The sequence below is a fragment of the Mastigoproctus giganteus genome, unplaced genomic scaffold, assembly GCF_048544385.1.
Source record: "Mastigoproctus giganteus isolate SK-2022 unplaced genomic scaffold, ASM4854438v1 scaffold_15, whole genome shotgun sequence".
Classification (NCBI taxonomy): Eukaryota; Metazoa; Arthropoda; class Arachnida; order Uropygi; family Thelyphonidae; genus Mastigoproctus; species Mastigoproctus giganteus.
Genome location: NW_028328292.1, coordinates 264,610 through 278,161, shown reverse-complemented (window position 1 = coordinate 278,161; position 13,552 = coordinate 264,610). Strand labels below are relative to the sequence as shown.

At 36.2% G+C, this 13,552-nt stretch overlaps 1 protein-coding gene across 6 annotated transcripts in view; it reads right to left on the bottom strand.

Annotated features, from left to right (window-relative positions):
• The window catches only part of LOC150074896 (paired amphipathic helix protein Sin3a-like), a 285,756-nt gene that overhangs the window by 206,324 nt on the left and 65,880 nt on the right, over positions 1-13,552 (bottom strand). For all 6 annotated transcript variants that reach the window (XM_090389366.1, XM_090389363.1, XM_090389365.1 and 3 more), the window contains exon 5: positions 764-901. In XM_090389366.1, coding sequence (XP_090245492.1) covers positions 764-901 — 138 coding nt within the window. The remainder of the gene's footprint in view (positions 1-763; positions 902-13,552) is intronic.

Genomic DNA, 13,552 nt, shown 5'->3' with positions numbered 1-13,552 from the left:
GATGTGCCATATTATTATCTCATATTAAATGCTATTCAATTTTAAAGATGAGAAAAAAGCAGAAAATTCTGAAATTGGGGATGTGAATAACCATAATGAGGACTTAAGCTGACAATACTCAAACTTGTCAAATAATTATGCTGATTTCTGTATAAGATATACAATAAACACATAAAAAAAAAATTATTTTGTGTCCTATGGACAAAAGAGGACCAATCTGACCCTAGTAATTGTATTTTCTGCCTTCAGTTAATGGCACTTTAATTTATGTTGTTTATTTCTTACAATATCATTCTTACAAACTTCATTTCTGTTGTGCATATTCCTCTAAGAGCTTGTAACTGCCATCTGCAAAGCAACTTCATAAAACACCATTTTTAAATGCTCACAAGTAAAAACAACGAACCACAACTACTGGGAAAAACTAACTTTAAAAGGTACAGACTGCTCATTTTTGGAAAATTCAGCTTATGAAAGATTTTTTTTTAAAAACAGTTAATGAGGAACAAATTATCAAAACATAAATGAATCGCCCATTTTAAAATTAAAATCCACAAAACCATAATGGTAAACTTTAGCTCAATTTTGAGATAGTATTCTAAATATGGGGTTAAATTGGTGGGAGGAAAAAATTTTTCAGAAAAACTGAAAAACTAATAAGCGAGAAAAAGGCTGGGTAAAATAAAATGCATTATGCCATAATAAATAGCATATTAAATAATTTTAAGCTTTCAACAATTCATTTCATATTTTAAAATATTACCTCAAAGTGGGGACAATGCAAACGCTTTACACCATGACTATGTTCTTCCCCACTCTGAATTTCAGATTTTTCAGATACAGAAGCATCAGATGGTACTGAAACAGCTATACCTTCACCAGAAGGAACTTCGGTACTGATCTACAAAAATTTAAGATATAATATGCAATAATCATTTTAAATCACAGCAATACATCAGTAGTTACCGAAAGTATTTTACAAACAATTAAATAATATTAATTTATATCAAAAACAATATAAATCAGATTTCATCATAAATTAAACTGGTTTAACAACTGAACTGCCTGATTTGCAGAATTTTCCAATTTGATGCAAAATCTGATTTTAATCAGATTCCATATCAAAGATTTTACCATTGCATAGTAAATCTTGAAACCTGATTCCAAAAAAGATGCCAAATTTTCATTATCACACACAGATTTTTCAGAAAACAATGTTTACGTTCACATAAATGAGCTGTTGTTGTTGTTATTTGGTTTTTAGGAGCATTAGCAACTAAGGCCATATTGCTCGGGGGATATGCAGTGGTCATTCCCTGACCTTTCCACATCCTTCGTATTTGGTAGTCACGGGCTCGAACCCCCATAAATGAGCAATTGTGATAGAAATCAGATTGCATTTCACTGAAGTTTAAATGTTGAAAATCATGAGTTATAGATTTTTCCAAGAACAGCTGCATAGGTATTCTGAATCATCACCTGATTTCTCACTGCCAAACAGAAGTGGTAGAGGGGTGCCTCCGTAGCCAGGTGGGCAGGAGCAGCAGTGCGTAGCACACGCTTCTTGATTAGACCGAGGTTCGAACCCGTGACCACCAAATACGGAGGATGCAAAGAGGTCAGGGAATGACTATCGCATATCTCCGGAGCAATATGGCCTTAGTTGCTAATGCTCCTAAAAACCAAATAACAACAACAACAAGCGGTGGAGGGAGTGGTGAGAGCAACCTGAAAAAGCACTACTATTTATATCGATTGGTTGACAGGGTGCATGAATGTGTAGTTTCAGTATTGTACTTGCTTTTGCATGCACATTGTTTTTTTTTTCCTTTTCTTTTCAATTTTCTTTATTTGTGACATTGGCAACAAGAAGTTACACATTACAGAATTCAAGAAAAAGCAGGATTACACGTACTTTTGAATTAAATTTGAGGCTCAAGACAATTACAACTTGTACTTTCTATCTTGCAAACTTTCTTCATCCTATGTGGCTATCCCAGAGAATAAACAAAAAAATATTTATTTTTAGCTAACATCAGATTTTAACTTTATAATTTCTCTACCCCTTTCTTGGACATAACCAAAATTACCCATCCATATCTGATGCTATTACTCCATATATTAATTTAATCATTTTTGCATTACAATTACCTTCTCTCTAATTGGCTAACCAATTCAGCCTATAATTTTGCTTAATTCATTATATCATATAGGATATTCACATTGTTTCTTTCTCACACTTTCAACATCTTCAATTTCTGCTATCCTTCTCCTATTAGTTTTGGCATTTTGTGTAATTTACACATCCATCTTTGCACTTTTCAACAGACTTATTAATTTTACCTCATATATAAACTTTTGTATCCTTTGATGCTGCTTTGCACACTCAGGTGCAAATGTCATATTATTTTTCTTTCTCCATCTCTCCATTACCACTTAACTTTTCACCCCATTATTATACTTATTCCACACACACACACAGTAAATCCTTGCTAATCCAGATTAATTGGGGAGAGAGGTCATCTGGATTAAGCAATAGTCTGGATTAGCAAAGCAAGAGTAGCCCTAAAAGACAAAAAAACTTAGAACACATATAAATCAAAAATTAAATGATATAGGTAGTGGTGATGAAAATAAATAAAAATATCACTGTAGAGCCTTTATTTAAAAACTATAAAAACACAATACATTTATCCACTGATAGACGGCTCAGAAGTTGTACTTGTTTTTGAACGTAATAATGCAGGTTTGAAGAAACTGTCAAGTTTTGTCTCAACAGACCTCTGCTGCTGCTGCTGTTCTTTAATTTAGGATCTCCCTCACAGTTCTTAGGTGTTCATAATGCCTCTGCAATTTTTAGTTTGTTGAAGGGTCTACATAATCGATTACTGCATCAATGTCATCTCTTGCAGAGTTAAGAAGTTTCTTCTTATAGATTCTTGTAGTTCATTTAGTTCATTATCTGATTCTTTTTTCCATAGCATCCGCAGCAATCGTCAGAAGCTGAAATCCAGAATCTCCTTCTTCCAGTTCAAGCCAATCTTGGATATTTTCTTGTATTATTTCTGTCTCTCCAGCTGCCCTCAACACAGTCTGAAAGTCCTCTGGCTCTAATTCCTTAAAGTCAATATCACCATCTGTATTTTGCAAGTTTTTTTTTTTTGAGAATAACAAAGACCTGATTGTATTATTATTTCATTTAATTTTTTTCTAAATGGCTTAACACCTTCAACATCACCACTTAGGGCTTCACCACAAATTTTTCTAGAAGTGATATTGTGATATTACTTGCAATTTAGGATGGCTGTGGCGATAAATCGCCACAGCCATCCTGAATTGCAAGTAAAATTGTGTAACTTCAAATGCTTTGCAAATTTTTCTGCTGTTACCTTTAGCTCAATGTCATGCATGCCAATGCCACTTGATCATTGCTGTGAATACCACTTAAATAAAGCTTCTTCCAACAACTTATTTTGGCTTTTTTAATGTCTGTCTATTTAATACACTGCCTTTATCACTCCCGAATTTTAAAGCACATCAAATTTTAAAGCAAATGCCTTTATAGATTATTTTTGTTTTTTAATATCACAGTTTGTTGGCCAATATTAAATTCTTCAGCAATTTTTTTTTTCCCCAGGAACACAATTTTTCTATCAGGAACACAAGTTATTCTATCACTTTGAGCTTGTTAATGATAATCCAAGTAACACATTTTCTTTTTATTCCACTTTTTAATTCTTTAGAACCTATAATTATATAAAATATGTTAACTTATGTACATATATACGTATAAAGAGGTACGCAACTGAAGTGAGATAAATAATAACATTGGTCTGACTCAGAGTCAACAGCGATACTGAACACACAAGACAATGTAATGTATGTTCCGTCTCTCTCTGTGCAGTCAATCAGAGCACAGTCAGAGTGACTTAACTATGAACAGAATTTTTCATATTTTGATTCGGATAATCCGACATCTGGATTAACTGTAACCAGATCAGCTAGGATTTACTGTGTATACATATATCTCTATCTGTTCACTGACGAAGTAGTGGAGAGATGGCCAAGTGGATGAATGCAATTTTCCTTTTCCTCTAACCTTTTATATTCCTTTTTCAAATTGCTCTTTTATATTCTTTTAATTTAATTTTATTTTAATTTATTGTTATTCAAAATGGTTCTTTACAAGGGAAAAAAAAATGCAAATCAGCAGCTGCTAGTACACCAAACTGCTAGTCAGCACCATTAGGCCTTAATGCCTGAAATGCCCTCCATCCAAGATATAAATACACAGCAAACACAAATCCAAAAATAAATAGGATCATGCCCTAAGTCAATCAATGTGTGTATAATGTTTAATTGACAACTATTAACAATAGGATTAACACCACATATCTATTATACCAATCTGAAAATTAGCAGTTTATTCCTTTATTAAGGTGCATAAAACATAAAATAAACATTTAAGTTTATATATATACATATATATATAAACAGACTTATTAATTCTACCTCACATATAAATATAAAAATATATATATATTTCAAAATCAGCACAGCTGAATTATGAAAAATCACTTATTACAGCCAAAATTTTGTTTAAAAAAGTTTGCAGGCCTAGGTAATCACCCATTTTTATGACAAAAAAGATGATGAAATAGGAGTAAACAAATCCAATTCTTGTTTTAATATTTTAATGGGTAAAATAACCTAAATGGGAAAACTGTAAAAGTACTAAATTGACAGAAATATTTTGCTTTTTGAGATAAATACAAGTGAAAATGATAAAGTAATATGTGGTCAGAAAATATCTAGAATGGCCACAACCAATGACGAAGGTACCAGTGCCTGTTGCTTTAACTAAATGAAGAAACAGATTACATCATGTTTCTTTGTTTATTGGCAATCACAAGTTTTTGCTTTTATCGTGTATCTCTCAATTGTAAACTGGAGTGGATTTTACTCAATAATGCAAAAATATCTGAAAAATTTATATAACATTGTGTGAATCTGCATTTTCTGGTTTAATTGAGAGAATCTATGACCAACAGTCAAGTTTATTTGGGGAGTCTGCAGTGTTGACCAGATGAGTGTGAGTGACAAATGATTTTCTGATGGAAGAGAAAATATTCACAATGATTTTAATGTAGCTACCTGATAATAGTGAGGACTTACATTTTGCAATAAAGATAGGTGGACTAGAATCCAGGTATGCCTGCTGGAAACAAAAATTTATGATGTAATAAACAGGTTGTTAGTTTTTAAGGGGTCTAAAAAGAACATGCAGACAGGCTGCAAGAGCAGGTCATGGGGTTTTGTCAATGATATACATTAATTTTGCTAGCAGGGAAAAGGAGGTGATTATCCCTTTGTATAAGGCAATGGTCAGGCCATGCCTTGAGTACTACATACAGGTCTGGAGCCTTCATTTTATGAAGGATGTAGATCTGCTTGAGCATGTACAGAGAAGGGCAACAAGATTGGTGAATGGAACGAAGGGGTCCTCTTACCAAGAGAGGTAATCTGATTGAGGTGTATAAGGCCTTAAAAGGGTTGAGCCCACTGAATTCTGATGATTCTTTCCCTTGTTCAAATTATGAACCTAAGGGGACATAAATTCAAACTGAGGAAAGACAGCTGTAGAATAGCTGTGCAGAAATTTGCCTTTAGCCAGCAGGTGGTTAACTGCTGGAACAAACTTCCATCTGTCATTGTGGAAGTTGATAGCTTAAATAAATTCAAGGAGGAACTGGACAAACTTTTAGAGGGAATGGTTGTGTGAATTATTATTATTATTATTATTTTTTTTTTTTTTTGGCTGATGCAGCATAAGCTCATATGCTTGCTTTCTTGTGTCAAATGCCTCTATTACTATTACATTATTATTAATATCGGATCTAATGGCATTAACCGAACACAAACTGATGACTGAATAAATATAAGACCATAGTTCAAAATATGCTGCAAGTTTAGCATTAGCATTAGTAGAGGCATATGATGCAAGAAAGCAAGCTTATTCAGCATCAGCCAAAAAAAAAAAAAAAAAAAAAAACACACACCACTCCCATTTCACCCCTCCGTTCGTTCGAAATACCTGTCCAGTTGAGCTTTAAATTTGTTTAGGCTATCAACTTCAACAACAAGTGATGGAAGTCGGTTCCACCAACCAACCACCCGCTGGCCAAAGGCAAATTTCTGCACATCTATCCGACATCCGTCCTTCCTCAATTTGAATTTATGCCCTCTGAGGTGATTATTCTGAGCAAGATGAAGAATCCCATTGGCATTGAGCATGCTCAAACCATTCAAAGCCTTATACACCTCTATCAGATCAACTCGCCGGTGCCTAGTCTCCAGACTCTGTAATTTGCAAAACTTAAGCCTTTCTTCGTAAGAGCAACCCTTTGTTCCATTCACTAATCTTGTTGCCCTTCTCTGTACCCGTTCCAGCAGCTCTACATCCTTCTTGAAATGAGGCCTCCAGACCTGTATACAGTACTCAAGATGTGGCCTAACCATTGCCTTATACAAGGGAATAATCACCTCCTTATCCCTGCTAGAAAAATTCTTGTATATCATTGACAAGACACCACGAGCTACTCTTGCAGCTTGTCTGCACTGCTCAGAGAACTTCATATCTGCCTGCACAATTACCCCCAGGTCCTTTTCATTCTCCACCACTGTCAGTGTAGTACCGCAGAGTTGATACGTTGCTCTGGGGTTACTGTTTCCCATATGTAGTACTTTACATTTGTCAATGTTAAACTTCATTTGCCACCTCTCAGCCCATCTGTTCAACCTTTCCAGATCCTGTTGCAGCAGCATAGCGTCAGTAGTGTCCTTAACAACCCTGCCAACCTTTGTATCATCTGCAAACTTGGACATTAAACTTGATATCCCATCATCAATATCATTCATAAACACCGAAAACAACAACGGACCCAACACTGAACCCTGAGGAACTCCACTAATAACATTAGTCCACGTTGAGCAGTGTCCATTGATTACCACTCTCTGTCTTCTGCCACTCAACCATCCCCTTATCCATAGCAGCAATTTGCCTCCAATGCCACTCTGCTCCAATTTGTGCAGCAGTCTTCCATGTGCAACAGTATCAAAAGCCTTTCTAAGATCCAAATATATAATATCAAAGTTATTCCCTGCATCCAGTTCTTTTGTGACTACATCATAGTATCCAATCAAATTGGTCAGGCAAGACCTGCCCTTAACAAAACCATGCTGCGTCTGAGCTATAACTGAATTCTTGTCTAGATGATCCTGTAGTTCTTCTTTAACCAGTGCCTCCATTAATTTACCTGGAACAGAAGTTAAACTAACAGGTCTATAATTACTTGTGTCAGCCTTTGATCCTCCTTTGTGAATTGGGGTTACATTTGCACATCTCCAGTCTATGGGTACCTCCCCTGAGTCCAAAGAAGCTCTCATAATTATGGCTAGGGGTTTGCTTACTTCCTTTGCTGCCTCCTTTAATATAACTGGATAGATCCCATCCACCCCAGGTGCCTTTTTTATGTTTATCCTCAACAATCTCTCCTCCACTTTCCTCTCAGTTATTACAAAATCATCCAGCTCACTGCCAATGTTTACTTTACCTACATCATTCTCCTTCCTGAAAGTTTGAAAGGTAGGTCAGCATATTTATGAATGTATTTATGTATTACTGCCCAGACACAATAATGGTGAGACTGTGATACTGTAAGCTGTGCGGTTTAACCTCTGGACTAGAGGGACTCTACAAAACTTTGGGGAAAATTTTTATCAGTACAGCTCGGCCTAGTATGAATATACATGGCTAGAGGAAATCCAACAGCATCTAGTGAGAATAGTAAAACGGATTTGTTTTAGATTCAAATCATGGCAGAACAGAATGGCTTCAGGCAAAGATGCACAAAGAAACTACTCAGAAAAGGATTAAAGCAATAACTGTCAAATTCAGTTTTAACTTACATTCCTTTCTAGGCATGCCTCATAAGCAGAAGTTATTTACCAAGTTTCTTTATTCACTATTATGAGATAAGTGGAATAGGAAATCCAATGGTGAGGACAGGGTATCTCTGCCAGGGGCAAAATCTGATGACATTGTAGAGCAGATATCATCATTTAAGGGCACAAAAGGTGATACTGTTGTACAGGTTGGCACTAATGACATTAAGCGTAGAACGGCAGATTTACTTAGCAAGCACAGGTCAATGTTGAAAAAAAGTCATGAGTTAGGGTTAAATTTGAAAGTGTTTGCAATCCTGCCCAGACACGATAGGAGGGAGTATATGATAAGAGCATTGTCAAACAGTGCGGCCCTGGAGAGAAGATAGAATAGATGGATAGAATTTTTCTCAGCATGGTCTTTGCCTGTTAACAGGAAGACTGCTTTCTACAGGGATGGGACACACTTAAATATGGGTGCAAGAATATTTGCTGATACTATCGAAGCAGTGTTAGGTGGGTCGGAAAACTGCTAGCTTGGGGGGGGGGATTCACAGACTAACAGGTTAACAGCAGCCACAGGCAGAGATTGAAATGATTCTTGCACTGCTTCTACTGGAATGAGCAGCAGCCCAGAAAGCAAGTTGCTGGGGATTTCAGGAACTGCCGGGAGTCATGAAATAAGTAAATACATGGGCTGTGTTAGAGTAACCAAGAGTATGAACAGGTGTATGTATACTTGCATGTACACCAATGCTAGGAGTATAGTTAATAAATTTGATGAGCTTGAAGTGTTAGTCAAGACATCAAAGGCAGATATTGTTGGGATATCAGAGATGGTGTCACATAGATATAAGCAGTGCAGAATTGGAAATTGGGGAGTACAATGTGTACAGAAAGGATAGGAAGGTGGTTATGCTGTTAGTTAAGAAACACAAAATCTAAGGAAGTGCATCCAGTTGACATAGATGGACAGTGCAACGTTGAGTCAGTTTGGTGTGAAATAAGCACTGGGAAAGCAAAAATGAGGGTAGCAGTTTGTTATAGGCCTAATGACTCTAATGGGAACAATGAACAATTATACAGAGAAATAGGGTGGGCTAGTAAATCAGAGTTTCTTATAATGGGGGATTTTAATTTCCCAGATATAGACAGGAACTTGTGGGTTGGTCATTTGCAAACTAGCAAGGCTTTTGTGGATTTATTTGATGATTGCTTTCTACAGCAGCATGTTAGAGAGGCAACAAGAGGGAGTAGCACTCTTGATCAGATTATCAGCAGTGATTATTCATCCATTAAGAATTTACAGATAAAGGAACCACTAGGTGGCAGTGATCACAACGTACTGATATGGGATTTACTTAAAGATGTAACTACCATCAGGGGTAAAGGGAAGTGTTTTTGCTTTTGTAAAGGTGACTACAGTGGTCTCAGAGATTTTTTAAGTTCTATACAGTGGGATAAACAGATGATGTTACCAACAGCAAATTCTAAATGGGAAGCATTCAAGGAAGTAGTAACCTTGGAAGATACTAGGCTTTTTGTTCCAACTAAGAAATACTGTTCTAGGTCTAGGTTCAAATGGATGTCAGATAAACTAATGAGACTTGTGGCAGAGAAGAAAAATGCATTGGATGCATATAAATTATCAGGCAACACAGAAGCCTATGGTAGACATAAGCTAGTCTGTAATCAACTGTAATTGTCACAAATGAGGTTAGGCAAGAGAAGGCAGATTATGAGAAATCTTTGGCAAAGGATACAAAGAAAAACAGTAAAGACTTCTTCACTTATATAAACTCCAAAAGGAAGGTGATGAATCAGATTGGTCCACTTGATATCAATGGTTTGACTGTAGATGATCATTCTCAGATAACTGCCACACTAAATGAATATTTTGCATCTACATTCACACACAAGGAGTTATTCAAGGAGGAGATGGCCAGATGTTTAACAAACTCTAACAGGGAGCTAAATGATTTTGTAATAACTGAGAGCAAATTGGAGGAGAAATTGTTGAAATTAAACATAGGAAAGGCACCTGGGGGTGGATGGGATCTATCCAGTTATATTAAAGGAGGCAGCAAAGTAGTAAGCAAACCCTTAGCCATAATTATGAGAGCTTCCTTGGACTCAGGGGAGGTCCCCATGGACTGGAGATATGCAAATGTATCCCCAATTCACAAAGGGAGATCGAAGGGTGACACGAGTAATTACAGATCTGTTAGCTTGACTCCTGTTCCGGGAAAAATAATGGAGTCACTGGTTAAAGAAGCATTGCATGATCATCTAGACAAGACAGCAGAAAAATTCACACACAGCATGGTTTGTTAAGGGGAAGTCTTGTCTGACCAATTTGATAAGATACAATTACGTGATCACAAAGGAACTGGATGCAAAAATTAATTTTAACATTGGATTTTAGGAAAGCTTTTGATACTGTTGCACATGCAAGACTACTGTACAAATTGGAGCAATATGGCATTAATGGCAAGTTGCTACAATGGATAAAAGGATGGTTGAGTGGGAGAAGACAGAAAGTGGTAATCAATGGATACTGTTCTTCATGGACTAATCTTATTAGTGGTGTGCCCCAGGATTCGGTGTTGGGCCCATTGTTGTTTTGCATATTTATCAATGATATTGATGAAGGTATATCACGCTTAAGGACAAAGTTTGCAGATGATACAAAGTTGGCAGGGTTGTTAATAACAGTAATTACAGTATGTTGCTGCAACAGGATATGGAAAAGTTGGACAGATGGGTTGAGAAGTGGTAACTGAAGTTTATCATTGACAAACGCGAAGTACTGCATATGGGTAGCAGTAACCCCAAAGAAATGTACCAACTGTGTGGTACTACACTCAGGGTAGCGGAGAATGGAAGAGACCTGGGGGTAATTGTGCAGTCAGACATGAAGTTTTCTGAGCAGTGCAGACAGGCTGCCAAAGTAGGTCATGGGGTCTTGTCAATGATATACAGGAATTTTCCGAGCAGGGATAAGGTGATTATCCCCTTGTATAAGGCAATGGTGAGGCCAGACCTTGAGTACTGTGTACAGGTCTTGAAGCCTCACTTTAGGAAGGATGCAGAGTTGCTAGAATGATTGTTATTTGTTTGTTATTTGGATTTTAGGAGCATTAGTAACTAAGACCATATTGCTCCGGGATATGCGGTGGTCATTCTCTGACCTTTCAGCATCCTCCGTATTTGGTGGTGACGGGCTCGAACCCCGGTCTAATCAAGAAGCATGTGCTACGCACTGCTGCAACTTTCCAACTGGCTACGGAGGCGCCTGCTAGAATGAGTATGGAGAAGGACAACAAGGCCGGTGACGGGAACAAAGGGGTGCTCTTCAGAAGAAAGGCTTAAGTTCTGCAAATTGCAGCTTATGGAGACTAGTCACCTGCGAGGTGATCTGATTGAGGGTTATAAGGCCCTGAATGGATTGAGCAGGCTCAATGCTGATGGGATTTTTCCTCTTGCTCAGATTACAAACCTGAGGGGACATAATTTCAAACTGAGGAAAAATAGTTGTAGAATAATGTGTGGAATTTGCCTTTAGTCAGCAGATTGCTGAAGCAAACTTCCATCTGTTGTAGTGAAGTCGATAGCTTAAATTAATTCAAGGCAGAACTAGACAAACATTTGGAACGAATGGATCAGTGAAGTAGGAAGGTTGTTTTTTTTTTTTTTTTTTTTTTTTGGCTGATGCTGTATAAGCTTGCTTTCTTGCATCATGTGCCTCTACTAATGCTAAACCATGGATGTGTATGTTATGGAAGGTAAACTGTAGCGATTTACTTTCCAGACTTTAGGAAGATATCCGCTGAAAAATTTTTTATCCTGTTGTAGTTCAACTCAGTGATTACTGGATGGTAAAAGGTACACAGCTGGTAAATGTCAGGCTCCTAGTGAACTTGAAAAGTAATAAGCTGCACTCATTGGTATCTTCTATATCAAATAATCTTTCAAGTCAGTTGATTGGATAAGTTATTTAATCTTCTGTGGAAGGCAAGAAGTGTACAATTTATCTGTTTTACATGCTCTTAGTCTCCTTTGTTGGAAATATACCACTCAATGTATAATTAATGCACATGCTCCGACAAGATGGAATACAATCAACACATTTTATTACCTCCAATATATACTGTAATGATGTTTCCTGATAGGTAGACTGGATGGTGGGGTGTATTTCCCTATTGTTTAGCCAGAAGGCTTTCTGGATATCATCCCTCTCAATTTTCATCCTATGGAAATTTGCTAAAAATAATTCATATAAACAACCTCCACAATACCAAGACACAGGAGTCAGAATCTGACATGCCTGTGCAGCTACGGCTTCTGAAATGACGACAATGTGATGATGTTCAGTGAAAAGATCAACAAATATTCAGAAGTTAATAATGATCATATTGGGAATTTATTGCATTAGATAAGCAAAAGTTTAATTTAGTTTCAGATTTAATGTATTTTAACAAAAGAGAAAGAAATAGAAGAAATTACATTTTGCTTACTTGTATGCTACTTTATTAAATCTGTATTAATTTGGTTTGGAAAGATTTTGATTGATGGAAGGATAGGTAATACCACTGGCCATCTTCATTCTCTAGCAGTTAATGAACGAATACTTGACAGATGTTACTTTAATATAGTTTACATAAGTAAAAAACTAAGTTTTTGTGGGAGTTTCATTAAAATTTAGTTTATTGTAGAACAAATCTAGTAATGCAGTATACTATCAAGCAGATACAACACACAAAATTTTACTTTGGCTAAGTTTTGTGATCCTTGCTGAATCCCATCTTCAGGCTAATACTGGAACTGGAGAATACTATAACAAGAACTACACAAAGCAGTCTCTAATGTGAATTGTGTAGTACTGTTAACTATTACAGGGTTCTACAGCTCCAGTACTGGCTTGAGGATAAGATTAAGCAAGAATCCAGAAATTCAGCTAGAGTAAATTTTTAGTGCTGCATGTGATTAACACATTTTCTGCCACTAAAATCTGAGAGAATGTATTCAGTGTGCTGTAATTTTAAAAATGTTGAAAAACGTTAACTTCCAAACATACCCAACATTATAAAATTTCATAAATAATGGTTGAAATTTAAAAGTTTGGAATTCACTGCGAAAAGCAAACATTTACTTTTTTTCTGAGCTGTAAATCAGAACAAATCTCAAAATTTCATAAAAAGTACAGTGGAACTTCTCTATTACAAACTTCTATTTAACGAATTTCTCTATATTACGAATTTTTTCGCAAAACATTGCACCTTGAAACGAAATTACATGTAAAATTAACCCCATATAGCGAAGTATTAGTCTCTCTATAACGAATTTTTAAAGAAATTAGTAAAGCATTTTTGAAGATTTTCAAGCATTTACTGCTAAACAGCAGCTCATATATACCGCCTCCTTCCTTCCGAAATTGCGCATTAGCATCTGGAATTAAATAATCATCCTTTTAGTGAACACATGTGGCCATTGACGCCACATGTGTTCTATAAATATCTAAAATGAGTTTTCTTAAAAGTGGTCGTAAACTTTATAATAAATAGGGTAGATTTGTAAATTGATGTTGGCTCAGGGGAAAACGAAATTC